General features: G+C 42.1%; 1 protein-coding gene across 9 annotated transcripts in view; it reads left to right on the forward strand.

The window, feature by feature from the left end:
* The first annotated feature begins 1,508 nt into the window (after window positions 1-1,508).
* Window positions 1,509-27,973, forward strand: part of LOC109905291 (transmembrane anterior posterior transformation protein 1 homolog) — a 36,475-nt gene continuing 10,010 nt past the window's right edge. The window contains exons 1-6 of one of the 9 annotated variants that reach the window (XM_020502577.2): window positions 1,555-1,849; window positions 4,465-4,595; window positions 16,970-17,088; window positions 17,498-17,530; window positions 26,658-26,820; window positions 27,819-27,954. In XM_020502577.2, coding sequence (XP_020358166.2) covers window positions 1,657-1,849; window positions 4,465-4,595; window positions 16,970-17,088; window positions 17,498-17,530; window positions 26,658-26,820; window positions 27,819-27,954 — 775 coding nt within the window. In that variant the 5' untranslated portion in view covers window positions 1,555-1,656. Of the gene's footprint in view, window positions 1,850-4,464; window positions 4,596-16,969; window positions 17,089-17,497; window positions 17,531-26,657; window positions 26,821-27,818; window positions 27,955-27,973 lie in introns of all 9 variants that reach the window. The other 8 variants (XM_031790261.1, XM_020502578.2, XM_031790256.1 and 5 more) reach the window with 8 other exon arrangements.

Below are 27,973 nucleotides of genomic sequence, written 5' to 3' on the forward strand. Positions count from 1 at the left end.
TATTCACATGATTATTATTCACATTGATGGGATATTGGGATGAAATTAATTGACATTTGATTGAAATGATCACCTTATTTATTTTCTATGATTATGTGATAAGTCTTTTGGCTAAGGCAAGACATTTAATTGATGTCAGATGAAATATAAATCCCATACCTTGTGTACATATCTGTTGTGGATTGTTGTGTCAACAATCGGTGTTGATAAGGTTTGTTTCATCAACATTGATACACCCTTCAAATTAGTGGATTTGGCTATTTCAGCCACACCCATTGATGACAAGTGTATAAAATCGAGCACACAGCCATGCAATCTCCATAGACAAACATTAGCAGCAGAATGGCCTTACTGAAGAGCTCAGTGACTTTCAACGTGGCACCGTCATAGGATGCCACCTTTCCAAGAAGTCACATTTCTGCCCTGCTAGAGTTGCCCCGGGCAACTGTAAGTGCTGTTATTGTGAAGTGAAAATGTCTAGGGGCAACAACGGCTCAGCCGCGAAGTGGTAGGCCACACAAGCTCACAGAACGAGACCGCCAAGTGCTGAAGTGCATGGCGCGTAAAAATCGTCTGTCCTCGTTTGCAACACTCACTACCAACTTCTGCCTCTGCAAGCAACATTCGTCGGGAGCTTCATGAAATGGGTTTTCATGGCCGAGCAGCTGCACACAAGCAATGCCAAGTGTCGGCTGGAGTGGTGTAAAGCTCGCCGCCATTGGACTCTGAAGCAGTGGAAACGCGTTCTCTGGAGTGATGAATCACGCACACCATCTGGCAGGACGACTCTGGTTTTGGCAGATGCCAGGAGAACGCTACCTGCCTGAATACATAGTGCCAACTGGAAAGTTTGGTGGAGGAGGAATAATAATCTGGGGCAGTTTTTCATGGTTCCGGCTAAGCCCCTTAGATCCAGTGAAGAGAAATCTTAACACTATAGCATACAATCACATTCTAGATGATTCTGTGATTCAAACGTTGTGGCAACCGTTTGGGGAAGGCCCTTTCCTGTTTCAGCATGACAATGACCCCATGCACAAAGCGAGGTCCATAGAGAAATGGTTTATCGAGATCGGTGTTGAAGAACTTGACTGGCCTGCATAGAGCACTGACCTTAACTCCATTGAACACCTTTGGGGTGAATTGGAACGCCGACTATGAGCCAGGCCTATTCGCCCAACATCACTAATGCTCTTGTGGCTGAATGGAAGTCCCTGCATCAATGTTCCAACATCTAGTGGATAGCCTTCCCAGAAGAGTGGAGGCTCTTATAGCAGCAAAGGGGGGACCAACTCCATATTAATGCCCATGATTTTGGAATGAGATGAGCGGTGTATGTAGTGTATGTTTATTTTAAGTATCAACTCCTTGGCGACAATATAATGACAGTTGTGTTGGTCCCATAGAGAAGGATAGAGACCTCTAGTGGCCAAAGGGCTATTTTTGCATTGGCAGCGCCATTAAGGGCTTCCACCATTTTAAAGTAGTCAAAGTAGTCAACTCGCTGATTTGGTGGGGATCAATATGGGTTGTAGCCTCAATGGCGCTGCCCATGCTGTCACAAACGCTTTAAAGGCACATGTATACAGTTGAGTCTTCTATCTATCTCTATGGTTGGTCCATGAACGTTGCTATCAACGCGGCTGCAAATTGAAGATGGCGGACTTGTTGGGGACTGTGCCGTCAGCTGAAAAAGAAACCGAAAATAAGGACAAGAAGAAGGAGAAACGGCCATGGGATGATATACCAAGGTCGGGGGAAATCGGTAAAACTCCAGATCTGGCGGAAACATTGGGCTTTTACGATATAAATGCTGTCAGACGGGAGCAACGTGAACGTGATAACTCAGGTGGGTGTCCCTGGCTCGCGCGCAGGTTTAAACGGTGTCTTTAAGGATATTTTTTATCTGATAAACCAACCTCTCTATATGTCTAGAAATAATGCCTTTTAGGCTGACGATCGCATGAAAATCATTGTAAAATACATGTCATAGAAGCTCAACAATTGTTATATTATTTAGCTATATTTGGGCTGGCCCACAGTCATTGGGGCTGTCCCGACTGAACGCACAACCAACCAAAGCATGTCATTGGATTTTCGAGCTGTCAGTTTTAATGTCATTGGATTTGCGAGCTGTCAGTTTTAACCGTGTTGTCATGAGAGTTGTTTGTTAAAAAAAAAAAAATACTTTCTCACCTTTTGTATTAGTAGTATGTGATAATATATTTTAAATGTGTCTAATTCCTAATTCCTTCCACGTTTTAATTCCCGGTAATTTGCGGACACGTGATATCACGAACTGCACCTAGCCAAGGCAAGAGACGTCTAGCCTACGTGGAGGGGGCAACAGTAGCATTAGTTAGCTACGCTATTTGCTTAGCACGGTTTAATGTTAATGCTAACGTTATCTGTCATGCCAATGTGTGTCAAAGAAGAGGAAAAGTCATCATCGCACTAACAGTCCAAATAGACAGAACCTAGACAGAACCTGTCAAATATATATATATATATATATATAACACAATTTTGATTTCCAACCGACTAGAAAATATTTCAAGACAGTACGTTCATTTCGTGGAAAAGTCCTCAGCACCTTTGAACAGTTTCGAATTATTGATAAATTATGCTGTTATTTAAAAGTGCAGCATATCAGTAGGTTGTGTACATTACTTCATAACTTCCTAAGTGGAATGGTAATTCATGATACTGCCACTGTAGCTCAGTTTTCCTCATACCGAAAGCCTTAGCAAGTATGTTAGATAAGCATTAGGGCTAAAGTGGCATTTTAATTCAGTTGGCTCTGTTCTTAAATGAATACTGATTTGGCTACATTATGCTTATTTTTTTAGAACATATTTAGTTTTCTGTGTCGAGCTTCCCACAGTTGACACACAGTACCAGTCAACGTTGGACACACCTACTCATTCCAAGATTAATCTTTATTTTTTACTATTTTCTGCATTGTAGAATAATAGTAAAGATATCAAAACTATGACATAACATATGAAAGCATGTAGTAAGCAAAAAAGTGTTAAACAAATCAAAATCAGCTTTGCACACTCTTGGCATTCTCTCAACCAGCTTCTTGAGGTAGTCACCTGGAATGCATTCAATAAACATGTGTGCCTTGTTAAGTTAATTTGTGGAATGTACTTCCTTCTTAATGCGTTTGAGCCAATCAGTTGTGTTGTGACAAGGTAAGGGTGGTATACAAAAGATAGCCCAATTTAGTAAAAGACCAAGTCCATATTATGGCAAGAACAACCAAAATAAGCAAAGAGAAAAGACAGTCCATCATTACTGTAAGACATGAAGGTCAGTCAATCCGAACTTTGAAAGTTTATTTTAAGCGCAGTCGCAAAAACCATCAAGCGCTATGATGTCTGGCTCTCATGAGGACCGCTACAGGAAAGGAAGACCCAGAGTTACCTCTGCTGCAGAGGATAAGTTAATTCGAGTTACCAGTCTCAGAAATAAATGCTTCACAGAGTTCAAGTAACAGAGACATCTCAACATCAACTGTTAAGATGAGACTGTGTGAATCAAATAAACCACTACTAAAGGACACGAATAAGAAGAGACTTGCATGGGCCAAGAAACACGAGCACTGGACAATAGACCGGTGAGAATCTGTCCTTTTGGTCTGAAGTCCACATTTGAGATTTTTGGTTCCAACCTCCATGTTTTTGTCAGACACAGAGTATGTGATTGGATGATCTCCACATGTGTGGTTTCCACCATGAAGCACGGAGGAGGAGGTGTGATAGTGTGGGGGTCCTTTTCTGGTGACACTGTGATTTATTTAGAATTCAAGGCAGACTTAACCAGCATGGCTACCACAACATTCTGCAGCGATACGCCATCCCATCTGGTTTTTGCATAGTGGGACTATCATTTGTTTTTCAACAGGACAATGACCCAAAACACACCTCCAGGCTGTGTAAGGGCTATTTGACCAAGAAGGAGAGTGATGGAGTGCCGCATCAGGTGACCTGGCCTCCACAATCACCCGACCTCAACCCAATTGAGATGAGTTGGACTGCAGAGTGAAGGAAAAGCAGCCAACAAGTGCTCAGCATATGTGGGAACTCCTTCAAGACTGTTGGAATAGCATTCCAGGTGAAGCTGGTTGAGGAAGGCCGAGAGTGCAAAGCTGTCATCAAGGCAAAGGGTGGCTACTTTTGAAGAATCTAATATATTTTGGTTACTACATGATTCCATATGTGTTATTTCATAGTTTTGATGTCTTCACTATTATGCGACAATGTAGAAAATCGTACAAATAAAGAAAAACCCTTGAATGAGTAGGTGTGTCCAAACTTTTGACTGGTACTGTGTATTTTGGCCATTATGTTGATAACCATGCGTACACACAGCTGTCTTACCAAAATACAGTAATGTAAACTGGAGCGACAATAGCCCTGTTGTAACACAGCGCTAAGTGTTGTCATAATGTTATTCCAGATCCGTCGCTGGCTCGCTTCATGTGTGCTGAGCTGACCCGGGGCTACTTCCTGGAGCACAACGAAGCAAAATACACAGAGCGCAGAGAGCGAGTGTACACATGCATGCGCATTCCCAGAGAACTGGAAAAGGTAGGTACAGTACAGACTAGAGGTCGACCAATTAATCTGAATGGCCGATTTTAATTAGGGCCGATTTCAAGTTTTCATAACAATCGGAAATCTGTATTTTTGGACACCTTTTTATTTAATCTTTATTTAACTAGGCAAGTCAGTTAAGGACCTGTTCTTATTTTCAATGACGGCCTAGGAACGGTGGGTTAACTGCCTTGTTCAGGGGCAGAACAACAGATTTTCAAGCTTGTCAGCTCGGGGGTTCCAATCTTGCAACCTTACAGTTATCTAGTCCTTGTGCACTCCACAAGGAGACTGACTGCCTGTTATGCGAATGCAGTAAGCCACGGTAAGTTGCTAGCAAGTATTAAACTTATCCTATAAAAAAACAATCAATCATAATCACTAGTTAACTACACATGGTTGATGATATTATTAGATATTATCTAGCGTGTCCTGCGTTGCATATAATCTGACTGAGCATACAAGTATCTGACTGAGAGGTGGTAGGCAGAAGCAGGCGCGTAAACATTAAATGTTGTCGTTGTGTTCCTGGTTCGAGCCCAGGGAGGAGCGAGGAGAGGTACGGAAGCTGTACTGTTACACTGGCAATACTAAAGTGCCTATAAGAACATACAATAGTCAAGAACATACATGGTATAGAGTCAAATAGTCCTATAATTCCTATAATAACTACAACTTAAAACTTCTTACCTGGGAATATTGAAGACTCATGTTAAAAGGAACCACCAGTTTTCATATGTTCTCATGTTCTGAGCAAGGAACTTAAACGTTTGCTTTCTTACATGGTACATATTGCACTTTTACTTCTCCAACACTTTGTTTTTGCATTATTTAAACCAAATTGAGCATGTTTCATTATTTATTTGAGACTAAATTGATTTTATTGATGTATTATAAGTGTTCATTCAATATTGTTGTAATTGTCATTATTACAAATAAATAAAAATCGTCTGATTAATTGGTATCGGCTTTTTTGGTCCTCCAATAATCGGTATCGGCGTTGAAAAATCATAATCGGTCGACGTCTAGTAGAGACCCCCTTGACTTTTTTTCACACCGTTGTTTGACGCACTGTAACCATGAATGTTTACAATTGAACTTGTCTCAGCAGCATGCATATTTGATGCAAAGAGGGTATAAATGACTAATTCGGTCAATATTAATTACCAAGCCAACCAGACCAGAACCGGCGCCAGGATAAAGTGACTAAGGGGGCAGTTGAAATCGGTGAGGGGGAACAATTTTGCATCTGAATTATATTGAGTTCTGCTTATATCAATCAAATGTATTTCTAAAGCCCTTCTTACATCAGCCGATGTCACAAAGTGCTATACAGAAACCCAGCCTAAAACCCCAAACGGCAAGAAATGCAGGTGTAGAAACACGGTGGCTAGGCCGGAACCTAGGAAGAAACCTGGAGAGGAACCAGGCTATGAGGGGTGGAGATTATAACAGATGTTCAGAGATAACCAGTAGGGTCCGATAATAATCATCACAGTGGTTGTAGAGGGTGCAACAGGTCAGCACCTCAGGAGTAAATGTCAGTTGGCTTTTCATAGCCGATCATTCAGAGTATCTCTACCGCACCTGCTGTCTCTAGAGAGTTGAAAACAGCAGGTCTGGGACAAGGTAGCACGTCCCGTAAACGGGTCAGGGTTCCATAGCCGCAGACAGAACAGTTGAAACTGGAGCAGCAGCACGACCAGGTGGACAGGGGACAGCAAGGAGTCATCGGGCCAGGTAGTCCTGAGGCATGGTCGCAGGGAATCAGGTCCTGAGAGAGAGAGAGCGAGAGACTTAAATTCACACAGAAATACTCCAGATATAACAGACTGACCCTAGCCCCCCGACACAAACTATTGCAGAATAAATACTGGAGGCTGAGACTGGAGGGGTCGGGAGACACTGTGGCCCCAGTTTTATTTGAGACGACTGTATAACCATCAAGATTAATTATCAGATTCAACAGAAGTTGTTTGTTTCTTGGTACCTAGAACTAGCATCTCTGTTTTGTCCGAGTTTAAAAGTAGAACATTTGCCTCCATCCACTTCCTTATGTCTGAAACACAGGCTTCCAGGGAGGGCAATTATGGGGCTTCACCATGTTTCATCGAAATGTACAGCTGTGTGTCTTCTGCATAGCAGTGAAAGTTAACATTATGTTTCCGAATGACATCACTAAGAGGTAGAATATATAGTGAAAACAATAGTGGTCCTAAAACGGAGCCTTGAAGAACACCGAAATTTACAGTTGACTTGTCAAGAGGACAAACCATCTACAGAGACAAACTGATATCTTTCCGACAGATAAGATCTAACCCAGGCCAGAACTTGTCCGTGTAGATTTGGGTTTCCAATCTCTCCAAAATAATGTGGTTATTGATGGTATCAAAAGCAGCACTAAGGTCTAGGAGCACGAGGACAGATGCGGAGTCTCAGTCTGATGCCATTGAAAGGTAATTTACCACCTTCACAGGTGTAGTCTCAGTGCTATGATGGGGTCTAAACCCAGACTGAAGCGTTTTGTATACGTTGTTTGTCTTCAGAAAGGCAGTGAGTTGCTGCACAACAGCTTTTTCAAAATGTTTTGAGAGGAATGGGAGATTCAGGATAGGCCGATTTTTAGTTTTTTATATTTCTAGGTCAAGGGTTGGCTTTTTCAAGAGAGGCTTTATTACTGCCACTTTTAGTGCGTTTGGTACACATCCGGTGGACAGGGAGCCATTTATTATGTTCAACATAGGCGGGCCAAGCACAGGAAGCAGCTCTTTCAGTAGTTTAGTTGGAATAGGGTCCGGTATGCAGCTTGAAGGTTTAGAGGCCATGACTATTTTCATCAATGTGTCAAGAGATATAGGATTAAAAAACTTGAGTGTCTCCCTAGGTCCTGGCAGTGTTGTGCAGACTCAGGACAACTGAGCTTTTATAGAAATACTCAGATTTAAAGAGGAGTCCGTAATTTGCTTTCTAATGATCACCATCTTTTCGTTCATGAATTTCATAAATGTATCACTGCTGAAGTGAAAGCCATCTTCTCTTGGGGAATGCTGCTTTTTTAGTTAGCTTTGCTACAGTATAAAAAATACATTTTGGATTTTTCTCATTTTCCTCAATTAAGTTGGAAAAATAGGATGATCGAGCAGCAGTGAGGGCTCTTCGATACTGTACGGTACTGTCTTTCCAAGCTAGTCGGAAGACTTCCAGTTCGGTGTAGCACCATTTCCGTTCCAATTTTCTGGAAGCTTGCTTCAGGGCTCGGGTATTTCCTGTTTACCAAGGAGCTAGTTTCTTATGACAAATGTTTTTTTGTTTTTAGGGGTGCCGATTGCGTCTAGGGTAGGTGGAGGGTGTCTGGAAGGGCATCTCGAAATCTTTGGTTTGTCCGAGAATTTATAGCACGGCTTTTGATGATCGTTGGTTGGGGTCTGAGCAAATGATTTGTTGCGATTGCAAACGTAATAAAATGGTGGTCCGAAAGTTCAGGATTATGAGGAAAAACATTAAGAGCCACAATATTTATTCCATGGGACAAAACTAGGTCCAGAGTATGACTGAGACGGTGAGTCCGGAGACATGTTAGACAAAACTCAGTGAGTCGATGATGGCTCCAAAAGCCTTTTGGAGTGGGTCTGTGGACTTTTCCAAGTGAATATTAAAATCACCAAAAATTCCTCGGTGAGGAACGCTGTATACGGCCCAGGAGGCCTGTAAAACAGTAGCTATAAATAGTGATTGAGTAGCCTGCATAGATTTCATGACTAGTAGCTCAAAAGACGAAAACACAGTTGTTTTTTTTTGTCAATTGAAACTTGCTATCGTAAATGTTAGCAACACCTCCGCCTTTGCGGGATGCACAGGGATATGGTCACCAGTGTAACCAGGAGGAGAGGCCTCATTTAAATTCATCAGGCTTAAGCCATGTTTCAGTCATGCCAATCACATCAAGATTATGATCAGTGATTAGTTCATTGACTATAACTGCCTTGGAAGTGAGGGGTCTAACATTAAGTAGCCCTATTTTCTTTCAAGGAGGAGGTCTTTATTTCAGTGAGATTGGTAAGGCGAACACTACCATGTTTAGTTTTGCCCAACCTAGATTGAGGCACAGACACAGATCAATGGGGTTAGCTGAGCTGACTACACTGACTGTGTTAGTGGCAGACTCCACTAAGCTGTCAGGCTGGCTATCTCATTGTGTAACTAAGGGAGTTGTATCACACTACCGCAATAAACAAAGTTAAAATACAGAGACCACTGAGTGCTTTTGAAGTGGTAGGTAAGGTGCGAAATATGGAGCCCATCTCCGCTGCGCTGTACCCGCACGATGGACTGCGCCCTACACACTGAAGCAAGGCCTATTTGGCAATGAATATAGGCTACAACGTATATAGGGTAATTCACCTATTACAAAAAGCCTATGTGAATGCAGGCAGATGTCTTAACAAAATAATTCAAACTGAATGCAGAAAGTAATTGCCTAGTTATTCATGCAAAACAAAAGTACTGAATTACAGTTTGGCTTAGAATACTGACACAACTGCGAATGCGAACAAATGAATGTGAACAGAACAGCAGTAGGGGCTACTATAGGCCTAGAAATAAAATATCAGATCGACAAAGGCATGACACAATCTATATTTATGCTCGTTACATTAACAGTAAACAAACGCAATAAAGGCAAAAGCAAATAACAAACCCAAAAAACTGCCTATTACAGTGAGCTGAAGCCATGCACAGCTGTCTTGCCAAAGAAATAGGCCTATAGGCCAGCATCAAACAGAAACATCATGCAGCTAAAGAGTTCAGCAACACGTTGCGATATGGCACAATACACTTCTGTGGATCAAGTTCAACCCAACCATGTAATCAATTCAGCAATGCCGTCCTACCATAAACACGTTTCCAATACGTGCAGTTCCATTTTTACTACCACGAAAAGCAATAGGCTACCAAGGAAGCCTACTTTCTATTTCTATGGTGAAACATACCGATATCCAGCTGTACCCAGGGGCGTAAATTGGGTTCTTACATTGGAGTTATATTGAATTCTGCATATATACCACAAACATTATTAGTTCAAATGCCAAGGTCATTGAGTGCTTTTGACCAAGAAGTGGCAGGTTGGCACAATCTCCATTGCAAAGAGCAAATTTAACCAGAACCATGCACAATACACGTCCTCAAATTAATGACCAACTTCTTGTAGCAGGCATTATAGAAATTGAAAACAGGTCTCATAAACAATGTCTCAAGCACAAGTGAGTAGCCAGCTAATCTTTTTATTTCAAGTCTAGCCAACCTGGATCTACAGTGCATTCAGAAAGCATTCAGACCCCTTGATTTTTTTTTCCTCCACATTTTATTACGTTAAAGCCTTACTCTAAAATTGATCAAATAGTTATTTTCCTCATCAACCTACACACAATACCCCATAATGACAAAGCAAAAACGGGTTTTAAATGTTTTTTTGGGGAAATGTATACAAAATAAACTGATATTACATTTACATAAGTATTGGCAGTGGTAGATTAGCTGGTAAGAGCGTTTAAATAGGCTAATAACACACGAATGCTTTTATATAGCTAGCTAAGAAGCTAACTAAACTCTGCAGTGGTGGGGCGTAAAGGCAGAGTTGAGTGAAGCCCCTTCAACTGTAAACTTGACCTGTCCTTTATAAATCAAATATTACAGGCGGAGGCGTATCACGTTATTCACGTAGCCTTCCACGTTATTCACATAGCCCACCACAGATGAGCAAAGTTTATATTTATGGAACCCCAAAGGTCTCGTACCTAACCATCCAGTGGCTTTCCATAGTCCCCCTACACACAAACTCTCACGCACTCCGTGGCGTGCTCTGTCCAGCGCCGCAGAGATACCGATTTTTGCGCCAACCTGTCACTCGATAATTTTAACTTCAGGGGCATAAAACTAAAACTGAAGAGGCACGAGTTTCAACTGAGCCCCATTTTACCCCCTCGTGGAACTGGGCCCGCAAGCAGAGCTGTTTTACGGAAATATAAATATCCTATGCTTTTTCATTTGGTTCATAGGCGCATACAGACACAGCTTGGCTCCATTGTAACTGTGAAGCGCCATGGTGCGCTTGCATATGTGGCTCAGCCACGACTGTTCCTTTTCTAACTGAATGAAAACCTTTTGAACAATGTGTTTTAAGTTGGGATATAGATGACAAAAATGCAGAATGGGGTTAAATTATTAGGCCTACTGATTTATTTCTCACTATCTACTTGTGAGCTACTCATTAACAGCCCACGAGCTACCGGACATGCAGTTTTCTGCTAAGGTGCAACCTTAGGTAGGTCAATGGAAGGTTACCCCGAGTCAGTCTGCGCTACAACAAAGCCTAATCAGACATGAATGTGCTCCATAATGGTTTTAACAGGCAAAGTGAGATAATACAATGAATTTGCTCATGGTGCATGCAGCTCAAATGATATGGAACCACACCATTGGACCAACACCTTCGGACATGAAACAACGATACAAATGTAACGGCACAACAAAATAGAGAAACTATTTTATTTTGCAGTTGCTTTTTTTTCTCATTTTAAACCTGTGGTGCAACTAGTGCTCTTAAGTGCACTGAAAACGGTGTGCGCAGGAGCAAAGCAAGGTCAAAACCAGTTATCTTTTTTGATATAATTAAAATGGACATATCTATTTTAATACAGACCTGCTCGAAACAATATTAATCATTGAAAACGACAAATTACCCAATGGATCTTTATAATATTCTGGTAAAAAAGTGGGGGTGCAAAAACACAGGCTTCTGTTTCCTCCGTTGCTCAGGCACCTATATGCACGCGCGCACACACACTCGCACACAAAACAGAGACCCAGAGATATAACCAAAGGTCAGTTGAGCAGTGTTTGTTTAGCGTTGCCCTTGATAATGTCCTGGTACATCTGGTGTTTCCAAGAGCAGTGAAAGTTATTCTATGTTTGTATTGCTGTTCACATAGCATTTGTTATACAGTTGACACAAATTGGTCATTTGTATTGATCTACAAAGTATAGTGTGTAGGTCTACACAATTCAAAAACTACAAGGCTACTTGCCACATCACTTCCATGATATATTGCCTACTGCAACACAATGTTTTTCAGTAGGCTGTCATAGCCGTAATATTGCTGATGTAGTGTCTCTCTACAACCACTAGATGGTGATGTTGTAACAAATTCCACTGAGAATATAAACAAACATTCCCCTAAACTCATCTGGGAATAATACACCTCTGCACTAGAGTCTGATCCCAGAAAGAGGCAGTCTGACTCACCTATATCTCAGTCTCCTCAAACATTGATACCACCCTTGTATGTGCCTTGAGGTACTATTCTGGGACTACTGTTAATATGGATATCAAATGGACCTCAAATGGATCATTTGCAATTTTTCATTTTTGATTTTGCCCTCTGGCAAGAGTGCTCCCTACAGACATTCACATTGAGACAGTGAACGTCAGTGAAGATCAGTCGTCACCTAGCCTATGTCCCATTCTAACCATCATTGGTTAGCTATATCATTCCAAGTCTTTGGGAAGTGAGGAATGTGTGTAAACGGAGCATTGTGACCTTCTGGCTCTAGAAGCTCTTCCTGGAGTAGCTGAAGTTCCCCCAGCCAGGGACAGGCCAATGAAAGGATGACTTGTGACTCTGTTAGCCAACCCAACTACCACTACCTACTTCCTGGTGGGAAACAGGAAGTGTTGTAACCCATTTACTGCTGGTGTTTGTGAGGCTAACGCAGGACACACTGGAGCTCGCGCACTTCCCTCCCTCTCATCATGAGATGATATGGTATTTGCCTTTTGAGAAGGTACAGAGGGGTCTGAAATTATTGACACCCTTGGCCTTGATAAAGATGAGCAATAATGGCTGCCTAAAATAAATAATTCAAATACTGAGCTACATTGTATGCAAGAAAAATTGGTAAATGATTTTATACTAATACAATTGCTCAGGGAAAGTAATACAAAAGAATATTGAATTCGTATAAATAAACTAGTCAAAAGTTTAGTATTCAGTCCCATATTCCCAGCAAGCAAAGAATACATTGAGCTTTTGTGACTCTACAAACATGTTGGATACCTTCCCAGTTAGTTTTGTTCTTGTTTCAGATTATTTTGTTCCCAGTAGAATCAAATAATGCTATTAGTCACATGCGCCGAATATGACCGGTGTAGACGGGGAAATGCTTACTTACAAACCACTAACCAACAATGCAGTTAAAAAAATATAAATAAGAAGTAAAAGTAACAAGTAGTTAAAGAGCAGCAGTAAAATAACAAATGAGAGGCTATATACAGGGGGGTACTGGTACAGAGTCAATGTGTGGGGGGCACCGGTTAGTCGAGGTAATTGAGGTAATATGTACAGTTGAAGAAGTCGGAAGTTTACATACATTTAAACTCAGTTTTTCACAATTCCGGACATTTAATCCTCGTAAAAATTAACCGACTTAGGTCAGTGAGGATCACCACTTTATTTTAAGAATGTGAAATGTCAGATTAATACTAGAGAGAATGATTTATTTCAGCTTTTATTTCTTTCATCACATTCCCAGTGGGTCAGAAGTTTACACTCCGTTAGTATTTGGTAGCATTGCCTTGAAATTGTTTAACTTGGGTCAAATGTTTCGGGTAGCCTTCCACAAGCTTCCCACAATATGTTGGGTGAATTTTGGCCCAGTACTCCTGACAGAGCTGGTGTAACTGAGTCAGGTTTGTAGGCCTCCTTGCTCGCACACGCTTTTTCAGTTCTGTCCACAAATGTTCTATAGGATTGAGGTCAGGGCTTTGTGATGGCCACTCCAATACCTTGACTTTGTCCTTAAGCCATTTTGCCACAACTTTGGAAGTATGTTTGGGGTCATTGTCCATTTGGAAGACCCATTTGCGACCAAGCTTTAACTTTAACTGATGTCTTGGAGATGTTGCTTCAATATATTCACGTAATTTTCCTCCTCATGAAGCCATCTATTTTGTGAAGTGCACCAGGCCCTCCTGCAGCAAGCACCCCCACAACATGATGCTGCCATCCCCATGCTTCACGGTTTTGGTGGTGTTCTTCGGCTTGCAAGTCTCCCCCTTTTTCCTCCGAACATGATGGTCATTATGGCCAAACAGTTCTATTTTTGTTTCATCAGACCAGAGGACATTTCTCCAAAAAGAACGATCTTTGTCCCCATGTACAGTTACAAACTGAAGTCTGGCTTTTCTATGGCGGTTTTGGAGCAGTGGCTTCTTCCTTGCTGAGCGGCCTTTCAGATTATGTCGATATAGGACTCGTTTTACAGTAGATCTAGATACATTTGTACCGGTTTCCTCCAGCATCTTCACAAGGTCCTTTGCTGCTGTTCTGGGATTGATTTGCACTTTTCGCACCAAAGTACTTTCATCTCTAGGAGACAGAATGCGTTGCCTTCCTGAGCGGTATGACGCCTGCGTGGTCTCATGGTGTTTATACTTCTGTACTATTGTTTGTACAGATGAACGTGGTACCTTCAGGTGTTTGAAAATTGCTCCCAAGGATGAACCAGACTTGTGGAGGTCTACAATTTTCTTTCTGAGGTCTTGGCTGATTTCTTTTGATTTTCCAATGATGTCAAGCAAAGAGACACTGAGTTTGATGGTAGGCCTTGAAATACGTCCACAGGTAAACCTCCAATTGACTCAAATCATGTCAATTAGCCTATCAGAAGCTTCTAAAGCCATGTCATCTTTTTCTGGAATTTTCCAAGCTGTTTAAAGGCACAGTCAACTTTGTGTATGTAAACTTCTGACCCACTGGAATTGTGATACAGTGAATTATAAGTGAAATAATCTGTCTTTAAACAATTGTTGGAAAAATGAGTTATGTCATGCACAAAGTAGATGTCCTATCCGACTTGCCCAAACTATAGTTTGTTAAACAAGAAATTTGTGGAGTGGTTGAAAAACATGTTTTAATGACTCCAACGTGTATGTAAACTTCCGACTTCAACTGTACATGTAAGTAGAGTTATTAATGTGACTATTAATAGATAATAAGAGTTTTTTTTGTGGATGGTGAGGAGCTCCCTACCTGCTCCACTACAGCCCCGTTGATGAGAATGGGGTGCACGGTCCTCCTTTTCCTGTAGTCCACAATCATCTCTTTTGTCTTGATCACGTTGAGGTAGAGGTTGTCCTGGCACCACACGGCCAGGTCTCTGACCTCCCTATAGGCTGTCTCATCGTTGTCGGTAATCAGGCCTACCACTGTTGTCATCAGCAAACTTAATTGTGGTGTTGGAGTCGTGCCTGGCCGTGCAGTCATGAGTGAACAGGGAGTACAGGAGGGGACTGAGCATGCACCCCTGAGGGTCCCCTATGTTGAGGATCAGCGTGGCTGATGTGTTGTTACCTACCCACCTGGGGGCGGCCCGTCAAAGTCCAGGATCCAGTTACAGAGGGAGATGTTTAGTCCCAGGGTCCTTAGCTTATTGATGACCTTTGAGGGCACTATGGTGTTGACCGCTGAGCTGTAGTCAATGAATAGCATTCTCACATATGTGTTCCTTTTGTCCAGGTGGGAAAGGGCAGTGTGGAGTGCAATAGAGATTGCATCATCTGTGGATCTGTTAGGGCGGTATGCAAATTGGAGTAGGTCTAGGGTTTCTGGAATAATGGTGTTGATGTGAGCCATGACCAGCCTTTCAAAGCACTTCATGGCTACAGACGTGAATGCTATGGGTCTGTAGTCATTTTGTCAGGTAAATAATGTATTGTCATTTTGGAGTGCTTTTATTCTAAATAAGAATATATTTTTCGAAACACTTCTACATTAATGTGGAGGCTACTGTACCGTGATTACATATAATCCTGAATGAATCGTGAATAATGATGAGTGAGAAAGTAACAGAAGGTCAAAGATGATACATTTGTTTACTACATCCCTGTAGTGAGCATTTCGCCTTTGCCAAGATTATACATCCACCTAACTGGTGTGGCATATCAAGAAGATGATTAAACAGCATGATCATTACACAGGTGCACCTTGTCCTGGGGACAATTAAAGGCCACTCTAAATGTGCAGTTTTGTAACACAACGCAAGGTCACAGATTCCTCGAGTTTTGACGGAGTGTGCATTGGCATGCTGACTGCAGAATTGTCCACCAATTTTAGCGAATTTGGCAGTGCGTCCAACCGGCCTCACAACTGCAGACCACGTGTAACAACGCCAGCCCAGGACCTCCACATCCGGCTTCTTCACCTGCGGGATTGTCACCTGGACAGCTGATGTTTGTGGGTTTGCACAACTGAAGAATTTCTGTGCAAACTGTCAGAAACCGTCTCAGAGAAGCTCACCTGCGTGCTCGTCATCCTCACCAGGGTCTTGGCCCGACTGCAGTTCGGCATCGTAACTGACTTCAGTGGGTAAAATGCTCACCTTCGATGGCCACTGGCACGTTGGAGAAGTGTGCTCTTCACAGATGTATCCTGGTTTAAACTGCACTGGGCAGATGACAGACCCCATATATGGCGATGTGCGGGCAAGCGTTTTGCTGTTGTCAACGCTTTAAACAGAGTGCCCCCTAGTGGCGGTGGGGTTATGGTATGGGCAGGCATGAACTACACACACCGAACACAATTACATTTTTATCTAAGTCAATTTGAATGCACAGATACCCTGACGAGATTCTGAAGCCCATTGTTGTGCCATTTAACCGCCGCGTCATATTTCAGCATGATATTGAAAATGTCCCAGATCTTCCATGGCCTGCATACTCACCAGACATGTCACCCATTGAGCAGGTGTGGGATGCTCTGGATCGACGTATGACTGTGTTTTCCAGTCCCTGCCAATATCCAGCAACTTCGCACAGCCATTGAAAAAGAATGGGACAACATTCCACAGGCCTATATCAACAGCCTGATCAACTTTATGCGAAGGAGATGTGTCGCGCTGCATGAGGCAAATGGTGGTCACACCAGATACTGACTGGTTTTCTGATCCACGCCCCTACCTTTTTCTTTTAAAGGTATCTGTGACCAACGGATGCATATCTGTATTTCCAGTCATGTGAAATCCCTAGATTAGGGTCTAATTGAATTATTTAAATGGACTGATTTCCTTATATGAACTGTAACTCAGTAAAATCGTTGAAATTGTTGCATGTTGCGTTTTTATATTTTTGTTCAGTGTAGTATATGGCTTGACCTGTCAAAACAAAAACATTCTCTTCTGTAGAGATGGAGAGACACGAACCCTTGACGCTCTAAATGTACACATCGCCTACGTAGTCACACACGCAGACACTGGCTCTATTTGTAGGTGTGATCAAGCAGCCATGTTTTACCAGTGTGTTGTGTTCTACCCTACAGCTGATGATCTTTGGCTTCTTCCTGTGTCTGGATGCCTTCCTCTACGTGTTCACGCTGCTTCCCCTCCGGGTGCTGCTGGCCCTGCTACACCTCGTCACCCTGCCCTGCTGCAGCCTCGGGTGAGCCCACACACACACACACACACACACACTCTGAGTCACGTTTCACTGGGTGCTCCGTACTGAACGTTGCATATAGAAATTCCGTGAATAGATGGGTATACAGGGCAATATAGATGGGTATATCTCACCTAGCTTTCCCAGAAAATAGACCTAGTTCCCCAAGTGAATTGCACTTGGGGCATAATCCTAACTTTGCTTGTGTCACTCAGACTTGAATGTAAATCACACCCTGATATCAGGTGAGATTTGCATGCAGTGTGTCTAGTTAGAATTCGTCCCTTTAGAAGACGGATACATACGTAAGTTAGTTTTATGTATACTTTACAGTGAGTATTGTAATCACTCGGTGTGCCTGTGACTGGTCTGTACCAAGGTCCCTCTCTTCCCTTGCCTTCTTTCCCTGCAGGGCAAAAGTATGCCCCTACTGCAATCGGAGCAGGTACGCTAGTCTCACGTCTGCCACAGCTTTAGCATTTATATTACATGTAGGTTCTCCATCTTGTTTGTCCTGATATGCAGCTTTGTGCTGTGTTCTTCATGCTCCATGCTAAAGCCACTGAGGCGCCATTTTGGTGTTCACAAACAGGGCTGTGCTCGCCACGGCAACACGTATACAAAACGGTACGCTTTCCCTGCAAGGGCTCATATTAGAGGTCGACCGATTATGATTTTTCAACGCTGATACCGATACTGATTATTGGAGGACAAAAAAAGCCAATACAGATTAATCGGACGATTAAAAAAAAAAGTGTGTATTTTTATATATATTTATATATTATTTATATATTTATATATTATTTATATATTTATATATTATTTATATATTTATATATTATTTATATATTTATATATTATTTATATATTTATATATTATTTATATATTTATATATTATTTATATATTTATATACAAATTTTTGTAATAATGACAATAGTGCCAATTCCATGTAATAGTCCCACACTGGTGCTCTGCTTTTCTCTGCCATCTGTAAAACACACACACAGCTATGAAGTGACAATCAAATCAAATCAAATTTATTTATATAGCCCTTCGTACATCAGCTGATATCTCAAAGTGCTGTACAGAAACCCAGCCTAAAACCCCAAACAGCAAGCAATGCAGGTGTAGAAGCACGGTGGCTAGGAAAAACTCCCTAGAAAGGCCAATACCTAGGAAGAAACCTAGAGAGGAACCAGGCTATGTGGGGTGGCCAGTCCTCTTCTGGCTGTGCCGGGTGGAGATTATAACAGAACATGGCCAAGATGTTCAAATGTTCATAAATGACCAGCATGGTCGAATAATAATAAGGCAGAACAGTTGAAACTGGAGCAGCAGCACAGTCAGGTGGAAGTTGAAACTGGAGCAGCAGCATGGCCAGGTGGACTGGGGACAGCAAGGAGTCATCATGTCAGGTAGTCCTGGGGCATGGTCCTAGGGCTCAGGTCCTCCGAGAGAGAGAAAGAAAGAGAGAAGGAGAGAATTAGAGAACGCACACTTAGATTCACACAGGACACCGAATAGGACAGGAGAAGTACTCCAGATATAACAAACTGACCCCAGCCCCCCGACACATAAACTACTGCAGCATAAATACTGGAGGCTGAGACAGGAGGGGTCAGGAGACACTGTGGCCCCATCCGAGGACACCCCCGGACAGGGCCAAACAGGAAGGATATAACCCCACCCACTTTGCCAAAGCACAGCCCCCACACCACTAGAGGGATATCTTCAACCACCAACTTACCATCCTGAGACAAGGCTGAGTATAGCCCACAAAGATCTCCGCCACGGCACAACCCAAGGGGGGGCGCCAACCCAGACAGGATGAACACAACAGTGAATCAACCCACTCAGGTGACGCACCCCCTCCAGGGACGGCATGAGAGAGCCCCAGCAAGCCAGTGACTCAGCCCCTGTAATAGGGTTAGAGGCAGAGAATCCCAGTGGAAAGAGGGGAACCGGCCAGGCAGAGACAGCAAGGGCGGTTCGTTGCTCCAGAGCCTTTCCGTTCACCTTCCCACTCCTGGGCCAGACTACACTCAATCATATGACCCACTGAAGAGATGAGTCTTCAGTAAAGACTTAAAGGTTGAGACCGAGTTTGCGTCTCTGACATGGGTAGGCAGACCGTTCCATAAAAATGGAGCTCTATAGGAGAAAGCCCTGCCTCCAGCTGTTTGCTTAGAAATTCTAGGGACAATTAGGAGGCCTGCGTCTTGTGACCGTAGCGTACGTGTAGGTATGTACGGCAGGACCAAATCAGAGAGATAGGTAGGAGCAAGCCCATGTAATGCTTTGTAGGTTAGCAGTAAAACCTTGAAATCAGCCCTTGCTTTGACAGGAAGCCAGTGTAGAGAGGCTAGCACTGGAGTAATATGATCAAATTTTTTGGTTCTAGTCAGGATTCTAGCAGCCGTATTTAGCACTAACTGAAGTTTATTTAGTGCTTTATCCGGGTAGCCGGAAAATAGAGCATTGCAGTAGTCTAACCTAGAAGTGACAAAAGCATGGATTAATTTTTCTGCATCATTTTTGGACAGAAAGTTTCAGATTTTTGCAATGTTACGTAGATGGAAAAAAGCTGTCCTCGAAATGGTCTTGATATGTTCTTCAAAAGAGAGATCAGGGTCCAGAGTAACGCCGAGGTCCTTCACAGTTTTATTTGAGACGACTGTACAACTATTAAGATTAATTGTCAGATTCAACAGAAGATCTCTTTGTTTCTTGGGACCTAGAACAAGCATCTCTGTTTTGTCCGAGTTTAATAGTAGAAAGTTTGCAGCCATCCACTTCCTTATGTCTGAAACACATGCTTCTAGCGAGGGCAATTTTGGGGCTTCACCATGTTTCATTGAAATGTACAGCTGTGTGTCATCCGCATAGCAGTGAAAGTTTACATTATGTTTTCTAATAACATCCCCAAGAGGTAAAATATATAGTGAAAACAATAGTGGTCCTAAAACGGAACCTTGAGGAACACCGAAATTTACAGTTGATTTGTCAGAGGACAAACCATTCACAGAGACAAACTGATATCTTTCCGACAGATAAGATCTAAACCAGGCCAGAATGATACTGAAGACTTGACTACCAAAGTGCGAGTCATAATTCCCATGACACCTTCTAGCAAAATCTGAAAAGCGGTTCCTTCATTCATTTATTCCATAGGATTTCTTTAGATTCACTTAAAATAAGGTCTGTGTTTCGTGTAGGCTTACACCACCTTGCCAATCTTATAACTGTGTAGATATCCATAGGACAAGGTCATTCTGATCAATATTGGCTAAATATAAGCGAAGATCGATTGTTGAGTGGATTTATGAAAATATTTTGACAAACGTTACCTTATCCTAGTGAGATTTACACGGGTATCAAAACGCCAAGGCGGTTTAAGCACGAAACACAGACCTTATTTGAAGTAGATCAAGATATTCTCGATGGAAGACATGAACGGTAAAATAACGAAGGAACACCTTTCAAGTTCAGCCGCAAGTTATTACAGGAATTATAACGCGTCGACTATTTCTCTCTAAACCATATACCTTTGACTATTACGAGCCTGCTGCTGCCTACCACCCTTCAGTCAGACTGCTCTATCAAATATCAAATCATAGACTTAATTATAATAAACTCACAGAAATACGAGCCTTCGTTTCCGGATTTTACCAGCTCCAACAAAAAGTTTATTCCATTCCGTATTTTATCTAACGGGTGCCATCCATGAGTCTAAATATTCCTGTTACATTGCACAACCTTCAATGTTATGTCATAATTACGTAAAATTCTGGCAACTTAGTTCGCAAAGAGCCAGGCGGCCCAAACTGTTGCAAATACCCTGACTCTGCGTGCAATGAATGCAAGAGAAGTGACATAATTTCACCTGGTTAATATTGCCTGCTAACCTGGATTTCTTTTAGGTAAATATGCAGGTTAAAAAAATATTATACTTGTGTATTGATTTTAAGAAAGGCATTGATGTTTATGGTTAAGTACACATTGGAGCAACGACAGTCGTTGATTGTTTTTTATAAGATAAGTTTAATGCTAGCTAGCAACTTACATTGGCTTACTGCATTCGCATAACAGGCAGGCTCCTCGTGAGGCAGGTGGTTAGTGCGTTGGACTAGTTAACTGTAAGGTTGCAAGATTGAATCCCCTGAGCTGACAAGATAAAAATCTGTCGTTCTGCCTCATTCCTAGGCCCTCATTGAAAATAAGAATGTGTTCTTAACTGACTTGCCTAGTTAAATAAAGATTAAATAAAGGTGTAAAAAAAAATATATAAAAAATCTGCAAAATCGGCGCACAAAAATACCAATTTCCGATTGTTATGAAAACGAAATCGGCCATTCCGATTAATCGGTCGACCTCTAGCTCATATACATAGTGGACATGGTTTCTTCAAGACTGGCCCGCCAAACTGATTTCCCACGGTATATCAAAGCTCCAGTCTTGTTGAAATGCTTTTAACATCAAATTACAACACACCAACAATGTGCAGTTCTCCCTACTACTTTGAGGACTCCTGCCTGACCAATCTCTCTCCAGAGTGTGTACGGTATGCATAATGTCAGAGTATGTAGGCCTAACTGAAGGGAAAGCAGTAGCAGATTCTTTTTTTATTTTTTTGTGGAGGCCTGCAGCTTGCGGGGACCTGTGGTAGTGGATGGGCGATAGCTGTGCGCTGCAGATGCCCAGTAAAAGACATCGCAGCGACAGATGGCTTGAGCTTGCTGCGCCTCGAGTTTCAGCAACCCCGCTCTCTCAATCCCCACACGAACACAGAAGCTGTAATCAGGCACTGTGACTGGCTACTAGCTCTACTGAGGTATTTTCTAGGTAAACATGATTTTCTTTTTTAACTGATAAGTAATGTTTGACCACACCTCAAATGACAAATGAGTTCAAGATGTGCTATTTTGAATTCCTTAGCTTGAAAACATTTCAATGTACCTTATCCACTCTATACAGAAAATGAGTATAAATTCCAAAGGTCATTTGCCAAGTCCACTCCTATATCTTTGAGTGTCATTTTTCTGTTGTTGGTGTTTTGACCTTACCCTGTCATTTTTTTGGAAGTCGTGTTAGGCCAAAGGTGATGTGTTGTAATATCAATAGTTAAAACGATGTCTTCACTGACAAACAACTGTCGGCACAGTCAATCTTTCAGATCTGAGATGCCCCAGGAGAGGATTAGCAAAAACTCCACACCTCCGCTGATAACGCGTATCCCAGTACTTTGTCCTGAAAAACTGTTCCTCTCACACAGCACAGCTCAGCGCTGATTGCTGTGGCCTTTGTGAGAGCCGTTTGATGATGCAGCATGCCCTTTTTGTGTCTGTCTGCATGGCAGCGAAGCATGACTGACCTTTATACACACACACACACCTCTGTTGTTGGCCTGAGCTGCAGTTAGTCAGCTAGGGGGCTATCAGATTCATGGTGATGGCTGGTGCCAGGGGAACAGGGTTACACAGGGCCTGGCATTCACTAACATACACGGGCAGGACAGAGAGTACACTCTCTCTCATCGTGCATTTGACTTTAATAGCCTAAGCAGTGTCATGTTATGGGTCATTCACTGGTCACTCCTCTGCAACGGTCCACTAGAATGTGCCAAAGTGCTGTGTCTGAGTGCGGCCAGTAGAGGGTGATAGAGCACCAGCAGTGAATTCTTCTTGTTTATGCCCCAGTATGAATTGGCATATAATATAGCATATGCTTCCTTCTTCCTCTCTTGGAGGTTATCACTGATCTCTAAATGATTGAATAAGTAAAAGAAAGATCTTCCAGGCCCCCAGTATTTATCAAAAATCAACAGTGACCCTAAGTCCATCTTGCCATAACTTTTATGATAATGAAGATTATGACGCTGATGTTGTTTGCTTCCCTTCATACTTCAATGCTCACTGCACACAATTTGGGAAGTAGATGAGACACCAGATTAAGCATTCTAATTTGCACTTTCTGAATTCAAGCCCCTCTCTCGCACCCCAGCGTCACTGCCACCTTCCCAAAATAACCTCCCGACAGACCGACTGAGCTATTGAGATGTTTGGCACCTCCTCTGCCAATCACCTTGTGAATGGTTATTCTAAGTCTTACCGCAGGCATTGAGAAATCTTAAAAGGTGATTTAAAAAATATATATATTTCCCTCTCCCTTTTAGGAAGCTTTTGGCAACTTCTTCTTTAAGTTCACTAAGGTGAGGGTGTTGATGGATAGTCTTATTTGTGGCGTTTTATGTCGTTATTCAATCTATTGTTGATAGTGGATTCTTGAATATCGCAAAGTCAGCTCCATCCATTCGGGACAGGCTGCTGTACGAATCAAACACGCGCTTGAAAGCGCTATCCAGAAATCCACCGTCTGCAATCGATTTGAAATCTGGCCTTAGTTTGAGTAATACGTAGTGAAGTGGTGGGCATGCAAAGGATTAAGGTACTAGTATGCAGTAGTTATACTGGCTTAGATGTACGGTAGATCAGCCTATTTAGTAGCCTTTCACATAATAACTCGTCTTGACCTTCTTACTCCCCAACAGAGTCTCAAAAGCCCTATGGATTTGTCAGTCTTCCCCTAGCATGCTCTCATGCTGGCGTGCCATTTTAACTTTCTATTCTCCTATTGGTGTATTTATTTATTTTACCTTTTTATTTTACTAGGCAAGTCAGTTCAGAACAAATTCTTATTTTCAATGACCGCCTAGGAACGGTGGGTTAACTGCCTTGTTCAGGGGCAGAACGACAGATTTGTACCTTGTCAGCTCGGGGATTCGAACTTTAAACTTTTCGATTACTAGCCCAACACTCTAACCACTAGGCCAAATAGGGCCTAGCTTACATTACATATGTGTAAATGTAACAGGATTTGGTTAGCTACCCCCCCCACCCCCACCCAACCATCCATCAAAATCATCAAAAGTTAATATTTATACTGTTTATAACGAGCAGCATTAACATCAGCCAATAACAAATAGTCCCGGATGCTCAGAAGACCTGGACAGTCATTCTACTGGTGCCTTGACAACCCCTGTGGGTATTAAACCACTTCGACACGGCACACATGACTCCTGTCCTGACATTGACCTTATAGCCTAATAGTGCATGAAGCTTACAACCAACCAAGATCCCAATGTTCACTGTGTTCACTGTGTCATATAACAGTGTTATCAAAAGCACTAGGCCTACTAAATTGTGGCGCACTAATGTGATTGGATTGTGTGTGTACATACGTACATATGTATGACTAGGCTCTGTGTGTGTGTGTGTACGTGTGCGTACAGTACTTGCAGATGTATGACTAGGCTGTGTGTGTGTGTGTGTGTGTACTTGCAGATGTATGACTAGGCTGTGTGTGTGTACTTGCAGATGTATGACTAGGCTGTGTGTGTGTACTTGCAGATGTATGACTAGGCTGTGTGTGTGTACTTGCAGATGTATGACTAGGCTGTGTGTGTGTACTTGCAGATGTATGACTAGGCTGTGTGTGTGTACTTGCAGATGTATGACTAGGCTGTGTGTGTTTGTACATGCAAATGACTAGGCTGTGTGCATGTATTGCATGTGTGTGTACACTACCGGTCAAAAGTTTTAGAACACCTACTCATTCCAGGGTTTTCTTTATTTGGACTATTTTCTACATTGTAGAATAATAGTAAAGACATAACTATGAAATAACACATACAGAATCATGTAGTAACCAAACAAGTTTAACAAATCAAAATGTATTTTAGATTTGAGATTCTTCAAATAGCCACCCTTTGCCTTCATGCAGCATTGCACACTCTTGGCATTCTCTCAACTACATTTGAAGTCGGAAGTTTACATACACCTTGGACAAATGCATTTAAACTCAGTCTTTAACATTTTAAGAATGTGAAATGTCAGCATAATAGTAGAGTGATTTATTTCAGCTTTTATTTCTTTCATCACATTCCCAGTGGGTCAGAAGTTTACATACACTCAATTAGTATTTGGTAGCATTGCCTTTAAATTGTTTAACTTGGGTCAAACATTTCAGGTAGCCTTCCACAAGCTTCCCACAATAAGTTGGGTGAATGTTGGCACATTCCTCCTGACAGAGCTGGTGTAACTGAGTCAGGTTTGTAGGCCTCCTTGCTCACACATGCTTTTTCAGTTCTGCCCACAAATTTTTTATAGGGTTGAGGTAAGGGCTTTGTGATGGCCACTCCAATACCTTGACTTTTTTGTCCTTAAGCCATTTTCCTGACTGATGTCTTGAGATGTTGCTTCAATATATCCACATAATTTTCTTTCCACATGATGCCATCTATTTTGTGAAGTCCACCAGTCCCTCCTGCAGCAAAGCTCCCGACAACATGATGTTGCCACTTGTTGAGGTCCACAATTAATTTTTCTGAGGTCTTGGTTGATTTCTTTAGATTTTCACATGATGTCAAACAACGAGGTAGGCCTTGAAATACATCCCCAGGTACACCTCCAATTGACTCAAATTATGTCAATTAGCCTATCAGAAGCTTCTAAAGCCATGACATTTTCTGGAATTTTCCAAGCTGTTTAAAGGCACAGTCAACTTAGTGTATGTAAAACTTCTGACCCACTGGAATTGTGATACAGGGAAATAATCTATCTGTAAACAATTGTTGGAAAAATTACTTGTCATGCACAACCGACTTGCCAAAACTATAGTTTAACAAGAAATTTGTGGAGTGGTTGAAAAACGAGTTTTAATGACTCCAACCTAAGTGTATGTAAACTTCTGACTTCAACTGTAGTTGAAGGTAGTCATCTGGAATGCATTTCAATTAACAGGTGTGCCTTAAGTTATTTTGTAGAATTTCTTTCCTTCTTAATGTGTTTGAGCCAATCAGTTGTGTTGTGACAAGGTAGGGGTGATATACAGAAGATAGCCCTATTTGGTAAAAGACCATGTCCATATTATGACAAGAACAGCTCAAATAAGCAAAGAGAAACAACAGTCCATTATTATTTTAAGATGTGAAGGTCAGTCAATCTGGAAAATTTCAAGAAAGTTTCTTCAATCTCAGTCACAAAAACCATCAAGCGCTATGATGAAACGGGCTCTCATGAGGACCGCCACAGGAATGGAAGACCCAGAGTTACCTCTGCTGCAGAGGATAAGTTCATTCGAGTTACCAGCCTCGGAAATTCCAGGTGAAGCTAGTTGAGAGAATGCCCAGAGTGTGCAAAGCTGTCATCAAGGCAAAGGGTGGCTATTTGAAGAATCTCAAATATAACATGTATTTTGATGTAACACTTTTTTGGTTACTACATGATTCCATATGTGTTATTTCATAGTTTCGATGTCTTCATTATTATTCTACAATGTAGAAAATAGTAAAAATAAAGAAAAACCCTTGAATGAGTAGGTGTTCTACAACGTTTGACCGGTAGTGTACATGCATACAGTACATGCAGATGTATGACTTGGCTGTGTGTGTGTACATGCAGATGTATGACTTGGCTGTGTGTGTACATGCAGATGTATGACTTGGCTGTGTGTGAACATGCAGATGTATGTCAAGGTTATATTTGCAACGTGTGTGTGTGTGTGTTCTGCCAGTGGCTCGCGCCTGCTGCAGCCGGCCCAGGTGTGTGACATCTTGAAGGGACTGATAATGGTGCTGTGCTACTCCATGATGCACTACGTGGACTACAGCATGATGTACCACCTGATCCGGGGACAGTCCGTCATCAAACTCTACATCATCTACAACATGCTGGAGGTACAATGGGTTGGATTCAGAGCTGTTGTAGGAATGTGATTTAAAGGTTCCCCTCTATATAGCTTCCACTGATCCAGTCGCGTTAGGTCAGCGGGGAAGGCCTATGTCAAGGAAAATCTATTGTTGTTGGCTGAAGTATTTGATTGGGGCCTCGGGATACCCTGTTTCATCTGAAATGGAGCAGGTGATATGTTATTAGGGGGAAAATGTTGTTGTAGCTGGCGTAAAAAGACGCCCGAGTGGAGTTCCTGCTTTCAGCGGGAAAGGAAGCTAGGTTGAATTAGCTGTATCCCTGAACCGGATGTATCCGAGTTGTTGGTAACTCTGCTAAGGGTGTGCCGATATAAACCATACACATTTTTTGGGTCATAGACTCAAGTCACGTTAGTCAAGACTGTTCTCTCTGCTACCGCACATTAAGCGGTACTGGAGCGTCAAGTCTAGGTCCAAAATGCTCCTTGACAGCTTTTACTCCCAAGCCATAAGACTGCTGAACAATTAACCAAATGGCCACCCGGACTATTTACATTGACCCCTCCCCCCCTTTGTTTTTACACTTCTGCTACTCACTCTTTATCATCTATGTATAGTCACTTTACCCCTACCTACATGTACAAATTACCTTGACTAACCTGTACCCCCGCACATTTACTCAGTACTGGTACCCCCTTCATATATCCTCGATATTGTTATGTAATTATCTGTTTTAATTTTACTTTAATTTTATTTAGTAAATAATTTTCTTAACTTGTTTCTTGAACTGCTCTGTTGGTTGAGGGCATGTAAGTAAGCATTTCACCATTTATCAGTCCCTTCAAGATGTCCCACAACACCGGTTGCATTCGACACGTGACATAAAATTTGATTTGAGTAGTGACACACAGTCAAGCGCTGGTAATCTGTCATAGCCTACCACCCGTTGTATCACTTACGAGGTCGCAAGTCACATCATTAACCCATGCTGGACTTGACTTGAACTACGTACCGTCCCTGTTTAGGTAGCCGACAGGCTGTTCTCGTCGTTTGGCCAGGACATCCTTGACGCTCTCTACTGGACGGCCACAGAGCCCAAAGAGAGGAAGAGAGACAGCATAGGGGTCATCCCCCACTTCCTCATGGCTGTATTCTACGTCTGTATCCTTCATGGAGAACT

The sequence above is a fragment of the Oncorhynchus kisutch genome, linkage group LG15, assembly GCF_002021735.2.
Source record: "Oncorhynchus kisutch isolate 150728-3 linkage group LG15, Okis_V2, whole genome shotgun sequence".
Classification (NCBI taxonomy): Eukaryota; Metazoa; Chordata; class Actinopteri; order Salmoniformes; family Salmonidae; genus Oncorhynchus; species Oncorhynchus kisutch.